We start from the raw sequence: 11,179 nt of genomic DNA on the forward strand, positions 1-11,179 counted from the left end.
TGTTGAAAAGTAGACGCTGTACTAGTCGGGATAAAGATTAGGGAAAAGGGAAAGAAAACAATGGGAAATAAATTACAGGCTACCTAAACTTTCTAAAAACGTAAATTAACAAATTAAATATAAATGCACTGACGAGCCAAAGAAACTGGTGCACCAGCCTAATATAGTACAGGGCCCCCGCGAGCATGCACAAGGGCCACAACACGACGTGGCATAGACTAGACTGATGTCTGAAGTAGTGCTAGAGGGAACATACCATGGATCCTGCAGGGCTGTCCACAAATCCGTAAGAGTATGAGGGGTGGAGATCTCTTCTGAATAGCACATTGCAAGGCATCCAAGATATGCTCAATATTGTTCATGTCTGGCGCGTTTGGTGGCCAACGCAGCTGTTTAAACTCGAAAGAGTGTTCATGGATCCGCTCTGTTGGAATTCTGGACGTGTCGGGTATCGCATTGTCCTGCTTGAATTTCCCAAGCCCGTCGGAATGCACAATGGACATGAATGGATTCAGGTGATAAAACAGGATTCTTAGGTTCGTGTCACCTGTCAGAGTCGTGTGTAGACGTGTCAGGGGTCCCATATCATTCCAACAGCACACGCCCCACACCATTACAGAGCCTCCACCAGATTGAACAGTCCGCTGCTGATGGGCAGGGTCCATGGATTCGTGAGATTGTCTCGATACCCGTACACGTCCATCCGCTCGATGCAACTTGAAACGATACTTGTTCTAGCATGCAACATATTTCCAGACATCAACAGTCCAATGATGGTGTTGACGGGCCTAAGCGAGGCGTAAAGCTTTGTGTTGTGGAGTCATGAAGGGTACACGAATGGGCTTTCGGCTCCGAAAGCTCATATCGATGATGTTTCTTTGAATGGTTCGCACGCTGACACTTGTTGTTGGTCAAGCGTTGAAAACTGCAGCAATTTGTGGAAGGTTTGCACTTCTGTCATGTTGAACGATTCTCTTAAGTCGTCGTTGGTCTCGTTCTTGCAGGATCTTTTTCCGGCCGCAGCGATGTCGGAGATTTGATGTTTTATCGGATTCCTGATATTCTTGGTACACTCGTGAAATGGTAGTAACGGAAAATTCCCACTTCGTAGGTACCTCAGGGATGCTGTGTCCCATCGCTCGTGCACCGATTATAACACCACATTCAAACTCACTTAAACCCTGATAACCTCCCATTGTAGCAGCACCAACCGGTCTATCAACTGCGCCATTCACTTGTTCTCCTGTATAGGTGTTGTCAACCGCATCGTCGTCTTCGCCTGTTTACATACCTCTGTATTTGAATGTTCATGCCAACATCAGTTCTTTGGCGCTTCAGATACAGGGTGCAAATGCCTATTTGATACGTGTTGCAAAGAGGACAGCACCTGCGAGCACTGCGGAATCTGTTTGCTCCTGCTTCAGTTCGTCTTCAGACGGGGACACTTTTGTGTTTGTCACTGTGTGGAGCGGGCAGGAAGTGGGGCACTATTCTTGGGAGGAGAGGGCAAACATGCACTGTGCTAAGGAGCGGCTGATGGAAATGCTCACGCTGTCGAGCGTTTGTACGTCAGGCGGTTTCGAATCTTCGAATACCAGATCCACGCACATTCACTGCCATCCACAGGTCCCAACGTGAGACAGGTGCGCTTGAGGTACGTTTTCTACTGGCATGATCTCGTAATGGCACATGTGCATTTAAGGTCTGCTTCGAAACCCGGTGTACTGATTTTGTGTTGCAGGTACGAAGGCCCGACGGACGCGGTCGTCAACACACAGTACATATATACTGTATTTATTTACTTACTAAAATTAGCCCACAATCTATACAACAGTTGCCGGCCGCCGTGGCCGAGCGGTTCTAGGCGCTTCAGTTCGGAACAGCGCTGCTGCTACGGTCGCAGGGTCGAATCCTGCCTCGGTCATGGATGTGTGTGATGTCCTTAGGTTAATTAGGTATAATTAGTTCTAAGTCTAGGGGACCGATGACCTCAGATGTTAAGTCCCATATCGCTTAGAGCCATTTGAACAATTTTTTTACATAACAGTTTGTGGGCAGTATTATTACTAATAAAATTCTACTTAAACAATTACTGCTCCAAGAGTGGGTTAACAATTAGAATGTTTTTAGTTATTTGTTTATAGAATAAAATACAAAGATTGGAAAACATAAATAAATAGAGAATACAAATAGTAAAGAAGCATGTGAAGGAAGTTAGTGAAAGAGAAAATACGTCCCTGAAATCGTAGCTGTTTTAATATCTAGGGCTCGAGAAAACTTGGAGCCTACCGTCACTGGAACAGTTGCACAAGTATTTAGTTTCACGACTGATGGCTTTTGCTTTACATAGTAGTTTTGCTTCACTAATTTTGTTACTAATTAATACTAATCCAATGTTATTTACACAGTTTTATACTATTTTATTTGTTCTAGAGTTAGGTTGTGTTATATCACATTGGTCTTTTTTACCTTGTATGGATAATTACGTTAATATTTGAGTGTCACGTTCACTTTTTGTATCTCTAATTTAATCCGATTCAGTATCTGTGTTTGTGTCTGTTTCGTGCCACGTGTTTTGTTGTCGTGCTTGTGTTGCGTTTTGTAGTGTTCTTAAGTATGATCTATTTTGTCTTCAGGAAGGGTCATCTGCTAATCTGTTCAGTATGTGCCATTTGTTCCGATATGTTAGTGTTTCCTACGTCCTGTAATTCTACATTCGGTCTTAAATGTGTTGCAGTGGAGAAGTACATGTTCACCGGTGCCATATTCACCACATTCGCAGGTGTCAGTTTCTTTTAGACCTACACGATGCAGATGGTCAGCAATATGTTTTAGTCTTATGCATACTCGTATATTAGGAAAAATACAGTAGACACGTCATTCCTTGCCTGTCTGCTCCCATTCCTCCTGCCATGTCATTTCGCCATACATTAAGCTGTCTTCGGTCTGTTATGTTGCGTCCAGTTATGTCTTGCAGTTTGTCTGGTCTACCTTTCTCTAACCAGTATGTCGCTGCTCGGTTACAAATAGTGATATCAATGGGACACACACCCATGACCACATAGTGCTCCTACAGATGCTGTCCTAAAAGCATCGGATATTCTGATGAGCACTCTCCTTTGTCAGCGTCTTACAATGTTTCGTGGTCCGCGCAAGCTTGGCGCTGCTCCTGAGGTGTTGGCACTTCCCTGGTGCTCCCACGGGCGTCCGCGCCCACCTCGTCCACCTCAGGAGCAGCGCCAAGAGGGCGCGGACCATGAATGGAACGCCAAACGCGGGTCAGGCCCAAGACAGCTGCCACGACCACAGATGATGGACGAGCCGGGCGCGGACGTCCGTGGGAGCAACAGGGAGGGGCCAAAACCTCAGGAGCAGCACGTGGCGGGCGCGGACCGCGAACGGAACGTCCGTCACAGGACGGGCCTGAGACATCTGCCACAGATGGCGACCAAGTCGGGCGCGGACGGCCGAGGGAGCGCCGGGAATGGGACAACACATTACACGCAGCGCCAGGCGGGCGCGGATGGCATAGAGAGCACCCAGCGCCCTCTGGGCATAAATACTGGACAAGATACTCCAATACGGCACATCAGCCTCCTTCCCGCCCTCTCCAAGCTGTTTGAGCGGCTGTATCTAAAGCGAGTCATTATCCATGTCGCCCGGGAGCGCGTGCTCCCCGACATTCAATTTGGCTTCCGCCGTGGCCATGCCACCACGCACCAGCTCCTCCGCCTCGTCGAGGAGGCACTGGACGCCATCGAGCGTCGGGAGTACTTCGGGGCCATCTTCCTCGACGTCTCCCGGGCCTTTGACTCAGGGTCTGCTGTATAAGCTCTTTGACCACGGCTTCTCCACCTCCCATGTCCATCTCATCGCCACCTATATTGAAGGCCGCACTTTCCATGTCCGGATCCCGGGAGGTACCTCCATCACGAGGCGCATCAGGGCAGGTGTTCCGCAGGGGAGTGTGCTCGGCCCTGTCCTCTACAGCCTTTTCACGGCCGACACGCCCACCGTTCTGCGGGTTCATCTTGCCCTATATGCCGATGACACGGCGGTCTATGCTCGCTCCCAGGGCAAGGCCCTCCTCCGACAAAATCTTCAATCTGCCATCAACGCTCTTGTGCAGTATGCCAAAAAATGGCGCCTCGCCTTTAACCCTATCAAAACACAGGCGCTCATCATGTGTCGGCGCCGGTGGCCCATCAATTACCCCCTGTCACTGTCCTTGGTACCCCCGCCCCATGGGCAGGGACCGCGAAATATCTTGGGGTCACCCTGGAAAGGGCCGTCACCTGGCGTCCCCACATTGAGGACATACGGCGCAAGGCCTTGGGGCGCCTAGGTCAGCTCTATCCTTTCATCAATCCGTCTTCCTCCCTTCCCCAGCATCTTGGTGTCCTCCTCTACACGTCCCTGATCCGCCCCATCCTCGACTATGCTTCAGTTGTGGGGGTAATGCCGCCCTTATACATCTCTACCGTCTCCAGACAGTGCAGAACCGTGCTCTCCGGCTTGCCCTCCATCTCCCGTAACGTTTCCCCACCCACGAACTTCACTTGCTTGCTGGTATACCCCTCCTTCACGATTGTGTATGCTCCTCTGCCGTTTCCTTTTACCACCACTGCCGCCAATCTGACAATATTCTCATCCTTTCCCTTGGCACCCGCCTCCATCGCCTGGCCACCACCCAATGGCCTGACCTCCTTGCCCACTGATCCCTGTTCGCCCCTTCTCCCCACCCCTCCTCGCTCCCCATGTTTTCCTTTCTTCCTCTCCCCCTCCCTGCCAGCAGCTCCACGCCTCTTTCATGTTCTCTCGTCCTTCTTTCCCTCCTTGTTCTAGTCCTCCACTCCCTCCCCCCGGAACCGCTCCCCTCCCCCTTATTGGTTCTCCTACCCCTCATTCTACTCATGTGTGCCTCACCGTCCGTGTCAGCGACCGCCTAGGTTGGTTTTCGTTTTTCTGATCTTCTTCTCCTCTCATTCTCTCTTCTGCTTCTTTCTCCAATCTCATTATAAGACCGGCTTGTCAATTGAGCCTTTCGTTTTCCTGCTTCTCTTACTGTTCCTTCTACTATCCTTTCCTCTTTCAAAAAAAAAAAAAAATACCCACCACTGGGCCAGCCACATGAGGCCTTTCGTTTTTCTCCACTTCTACTGTCTCCCTCTCACTCTCCTGTCTTATTTGGGTATTAAAAAAAAAAAAAAAAGATATGCACACCGCCATGCCATTCCCTACCGCCACGACTCCACTCGCCACACCGCCACGAGGAAGGCGAAGCGCACCAGCGCTAGAACTTCCTGATCACGCCGAGGGTCCACCTTCGCCTGTGCAGCGTCAGCGTCAGCGTCAGCGTACAATACGGCAGACACACGAGTCGCTGAGATGTGCAGCCGTGAGAAGGGCGTACCTGCGCTTGCTAACGACGCGAAGGGTGTGGCAGATCGCCGTCCGACCTCGCTTGCGCCGTTGGCGGCCCCATCTGGCCCCCCACTTACGACGACCAGTGCTATGGCTATGGATTTGATGGACACAGCTCTGTCTGCTCCGCTCCCCGATTCTGAAGATGAGAGCTCCACCGCCCCTTAGCCACGCGGACGAAGCGGGAAAAAGAAGAGGAGGGCAACAGCCGCGACGTCCGCTGTTCGCAGCTCGCCGATCGAGAAGAGGGCCAAGCAAGATTTCGCCCCTGACGCCGACGGTTTTGTCCCGGCCCGGCGAACTGCAAGACGCATGCAGTCTTCGACGACGCTTCCAACTGCCGTCGCCAACTCATTCGACGCGCTCGCTGACGCGACGGAACAGCTGCCGCGCGATCCTGCGCCGAAGAAAGACTCCCACCTTCCGCCGGTGGCCCTCCAGTTTCGGCGGGCTTCACGGTGTACAAGGCCGTTGTCCAGCTGCGCAACAACTTCTGCAGTTCCCCATAGGGTCACACTCCGCACTGCTGACGATTATCGCTGGGTCACTCAGGAGGCGTCTGAGCGTGGTATCCCCTTCCGCACCTGACAAGGTCTTGAAGATTCTAATCCGCGACCTCCCGTTCAACATGGAAGCCGATCACCTGCATCGTGAACTCGCTGACCTGGGCTTCTACATCCGGACAGTCGTGAAGATGAAGTCGCCTAAATCACGCGATGATATGCCGCTTTTCCTGGTCGTGTGCTCCGATACCGTGGAGAACCGCAAACTCTACCAACTGACGCGGGTCGCCGACGTTCCGGTTCGGACCGAAGATCTTCGCTCCCAGAGAGGCCCAGTGCAGTGCTTTCGCTGCCAGGGGATAAATCACGTCGCGCGCCACTGCTCTATGCCCGACAGATGTGTTAAATGCGCCGGCGCCCACGCAGGACGTGCGTGCCCCCGTCCGCCCACCGAGAAGCCGACATGTGCACCCTGTGGCGGTGCTCACGTGGCCAGTTATCGCGGGTGTGAGGTGTGGAAGCGTGCCATCGCTCGCCAACGTGGCCAAACACCAGCGCCACGTCCGAAGAAGCCGGCAACGAGACGGCCCAGCGTCTCTTTCGCGGCGTCAGCGTCAGAGGAGCCCTCTGCCGTCCTGACTGCGTCGGCCGCTCCTGCTCCCGCCGCATCCGAGGCCGTGCCGACACCTGAGGCTCCTGCGCCTCCACCACAGCTGCTAGTGGCGGACCCGGGTACTGCCTCTGCCGAGGCGTCGGCCGGACCGCGCCCCGCCAACAGCCGGCGCGGGGGTCACCGCCCCGTGGGTACCCAGCGCTCGGCACCATCGGTCCAGCAGCCCCAGGTGGACTCTCACAGCGAAGCAGCCACGCCTCCCCCTTCCAGCGACGGGACCGCGCCGGCTGCCTCCACCGCTGACCTGGCCAACCTCGTAGCGCAGCTCACTGCCTGGTGACCAGTGCCACGAAGTTGATCGAAGTCCTGTCGCAGCAACTCACCGCTGCAGTGCCGATGGCCGCTCCGGCCCTGACCGCTGTCAACACTCACCAGCTGCACCATGGGAAGCGTTAGAGGACTCACGGTCATCGCGTGGGATGCCAACGGCGTCCGCACTCGAGCCGGCTAACTTCGTCAATTTCTTCGAGACGAAGCCGTCGACGTCTGCCTTATCAACGAAACCCACCTGAAGCCTGGGGTCGACGTCAGGGCGGCAAACTACTCCAGCTATCGCACCGATCGACTGACGGCGGGTGGTGGGACAGCCGTTTACGTCCGCAATGGCATTCATCATCACGTGATACAACTTCCACCACTGGCAACGCTGGAGGCCACTGGTGTCGTCGTTCATACCTCGGCGGGCGCCATCACGTTCGTTCCTCCACATCGGCCGCCGTCTCGTCCACTAGACCCTGCTGACATCGATGCTCTGCTCTCCTTGAGGGGGCAGGTGTTCATCGCCAGGGACTTCAATAGTAAACATGTCTCCTGGAACTCCAGGATCACCAATGAGCCGGACGGAGTGGCCGTGCAGTTCAGGGCGCTACTGTCTGGAACCGCGTGACCGCTACGGTCGCAGGTTATAATCCTCCTTCGGGCATGGATGTGTGTGATGTCGTTAGGTTCTATGTTCTAGGGGACTTATGACCTCAGCATTGAGTCCCATGGTGCTCAGAGCCATTTGAACCATTTTTGAATCACCAATGCCGCTGGACGCTGCCTGCTCTGGGTAGCGGAACGTCACCATGCGCTTGTGGTGAGGCCGTACGACCCATCTTCCCTGCCCGTGGCCTCCCGGATGTAATCGACATCGCGGTCGTCAAGGGCATCCCTCATCATATAACTGCCACGACGAGGACGACACTGTCTTCTGATCATGTCCCAGTGGTTTTTGATATCGACCTAGACGCCCTACAACAGCCCAGGAGAGGCATCTCACTTGCTGGCATCGACTGGGACAGATTTCAAGCAGCCGTGACGGACTCACTCGGCACCGCACCGCCCCCTGCGGAAGCTGGAGCGGACGCAGCACTTCTGCACTTCGCGGCAACCACGATCGACGCCGCCAATATAGCAACGCCGCCCCGACCACGCACTCTGCCTGACTACTCCCGACAACTGCCGCCGGACATCCTTGCGGCCATCACTGAGAAGAACCGGGTCTACCGGGAGTGGCAGAGGACAAGAAATGCCGACACCAAGCGCCTCCTCGACAGGATGCGTCGGGACATCCGGGCCGCCATTGACAACCATCGCCATCACGACTGGAATAACAAAGTCGCCACCCTCTGCCTTGTCGACGGCTCGGCCTGGCGGACGACGAAGCGTTTCCTACGCCGCACGCAACGTATCCCTCCGCTGATGGTCCACGGTCAGGCTGTCTGCGAACCAGCTGAGAAGGCTGATGCCCTCGCAGACGTCTTTGAGGCTGCGTTTACGCCGGTAGAAGACCCGACCGACGCTGTCCACGACGACCTGGTTGCTGACCGACTCCCACGCTACTTGGAGGCACGCGACAACGATGACGTCATTGAAGAGACGACGACGGAAGAGGTGTCGTCCATCCTGCGTGCCCTGAACCCCAGGAAAGCTGCGGGCCCAGACGACGTTTCCAACACCCTTCTCCAGAAGTTGCCGCCGGTGGCTGTCACTCATCTCGCCGACGTCTTTAATGTAATCGTCCGGTCGTGCAGTTTTCCTCAGTCCTGGAAGCATGCAGAGATCGTGGCGATTTCGAAGATGGGGAAGGATCTGCGCCAGCCCGCGAACTACAGACCTATTAGTTTACTGACGGCCGTCTCCAAGGTCTTTGAAAGGGTGTACAGCAGGCAGCTGCAGCGCCACGTTGACGAGGAAGGCCTCCTGCCCGAAGAGCAGTTCGGCTTTCGCAGGGGCCACTCGGCAGTTCACCAACTACTTCGGCTAGTGGAAGATGCGTTCGTCGCCCTCGAGCATTGCGAGTTCTTCGGCGCGGTGTTCCTGGACGTGTCGCGTTCTTTCGACAGTGTGTGGCACCGCGGCCTCTTATTCAAACTTTTTGACCTTGGGGTCCCGACGTCGCACGTCCGTCTCATCCGTTCCTATCTTGCCGATAGGACCTTCCATGTGCGGGCCGCGCACGGCTTGTCCTCCGTCCGCCACTTCACCGCCGGTGTTCCCCAGGGCTCGGCCTTGGGGCCGCTCCTGTACTCGCTGTACACTTCTGATGCGCCGAAGATCGACCGTGTGCGGCTCGCCCGGTACGCGGATGACACGGCTCTATATACGAGGAGCCTCAATCCCGCCGTCATGCGCCGCCGTCTGCAGCTCGCCGTTGACGCCCTGGCAGCCTGGGCCGTCAAGTGGCGTCTACAATTCAATGGGGCCAAGACGCAGTTCCTGATCGTCACCAGGCGACTCGTTCCTGCAGGTCTGCAACCGTTCACCGTCGGTGGAAGCCCTGTCCCGTGGCGTCCAACGGCGCATTACCTCGGCGTCACCATCGACCGCCGACTCACGTGGGTTCCGCACATCCGCGAAGTGAAGACCAAAGTGCGGAACAGGCTCCGCATCCTGTACCCGGTGCTGAACCCCGGCTCCCAACTACCACCGCGGCTGGGCATCAATCTGTACAAGGCGCTGCTCCGCCCTGTACTCCAATACGCCGCCGTCGTCTGGGGGAACGCCGCCGACACGAACCTGAAGAGGCTGGAGACACTGCAGAATCGCATCCTTCGGCCTGCCTTACACCTGCCTTACGATTTCCCCACCGCTCATCTTCACGACATCGCGTAAGTCCCCCTGCTCCGTGACCTCTTCCAGGCGACCGCCCGCACCTTTTACGACCGTGCTGGCCGGTCACACAACGCCCAAATCCGGACGCTGGGCCGCAAACTGCCGCGCAGCGTCACCACCCGCTGGCCACACCTGCTCGCTGCCTAGCTAGCACTGCATAACTGTGCTGAGGAGACACCCAAGAAGACAATCCACATGTGAAGACGCATTACATCGGCATGCATGGGAGGCAAAGCAATAACTGCTGCGAACTCCATCACACATCGGAGGACAATACGGCAGTCTCAGGTAGCACCTGAAGAAGGCAACGAGTTACGTGGCTGAAATATTGTGCCAGAGCGACACAAACATCCGGCAGTAGACCCGATTATCCCACATGTCAGGTTTCATATACTTTTTCACGTTTGGTTGTGTTGTATTCTTGTTTAGTTGTGGTCATTATTTCCTCACAAATTTCCTGACAATTGTCTTTGTTACCCTCAGTTGATCAACTTTGTTTATACTGTTCTAATTTCCTTAAGTACTGACCCGTTTCTTGTGTTTTTGCTCTATTGGTGCTTGGATGACTATGTTTGTGGTCAGGATTCTCTGTGGTGTTTTGTACGTTTTGCATTTGTTCCTCTTATCTGATTACTTCCTCTTCTAGCTCTTCTGCCCTCATAAAGACGTCTGTTTCTTGCCCATACAAAACTTTCATGATTTAGGTGCCTTGCTATAGTACAGTCAATGACACCTTGCTGGCATACATCATCTATGAAATCAGTAATATATAAATATCTACTCTTAATAAATTCACATGTAAGAAGATGTGGTAATTCTGTGTCATTTAGCAGTCTTGTCCTTGCCACTGTTCACCGACACGCTCTCGTTCGCGTGGACGGAGAGTGGTATTTTTCTTTCTTATTTCCAGGTTGTATTCTAGCTGATTACTGTTGCTGTTTGCACGGGAGGGGTGTAGTTGCCTATCGTTGCTGTACTGCTTAGGATACATTATTGGTAACGTTATATTCAGTATGTTCTACCTGCCTCTTATATAATTCGTTATAGATCGAACACTCTCGACCCCTGGCCTTATCGCAAGCTCTACTTTTGTATTTGCAATGGACGCAACCCGTAACGTTTTCCTCGCGATATTCGGATTTCTTGTGGCCTGGTTTAGCACATCTTCCCCAAACTGGCTCATTATCACAACGTTTGATCGGGTGACCATATCACTAGCATTTAAAACATTTTTGGACTGACACAAAGTCTCTGATGCGTAATGACTCAAATTGTATATACACTTTATCCCCTTGTAAAAGCAAAAATCTGATCGTTGGTGTAGCCTCAAGTACGTTGTTCACAGTTATTTTGACTCTAGGCCCTGTCTTCAATCCGATTTTGATTTCTTCCTGAAATTGCTCTCTTGTAATATGCTCTCTGAGATTTATTTCGTAAAGATCGTCATGGAATTCTTCATGAGTCAGTGATGTAGAAACCTGAT

General features: G+C 53.6%; 1 protein-coding gene across 1 annotated transcript; it reads left to right on the top strand.

The window, feature by feature from the left end:
* Positions 1–3,135: 3,135 nt before the first annotated feature.
* LOC126199398 (translation initiation factor IF-2-like) lies at positions 3,136–6,880 on the top strand. Its single transcript, XM_049936317.1, has 2 exons — positions 3,136–3,526; positions 6,540–6,880. Exons 1-2 carry the CDS (start codon positions 3,136–3,138, stop codon positions 6,878–6,880), a joined length of 732 nt encoding a protein of 243 aa, XP_049792274.1.
* The last annotated feature ends 4,299 nt before the right edge of the window (positions 6,881–11,179 follow it).

The sequence above is a fragment of the Schistocerca nitens genome, chromosome 8 (genome assembly GCF_023898315.1).
Source record: "Schistocerca nitens isolate TAMUIC-IGC-003100 chromosome 8, iqSchNite1.1, whole genome shotgun sequence".
Classification (NCBI taxonomy): domain Eukaryota; kingdom Metazoa; phylum Arthropoda; class Insecta; order Orthoptera; family Acrididae; genus Schistocerca; species Schistocerca nitens.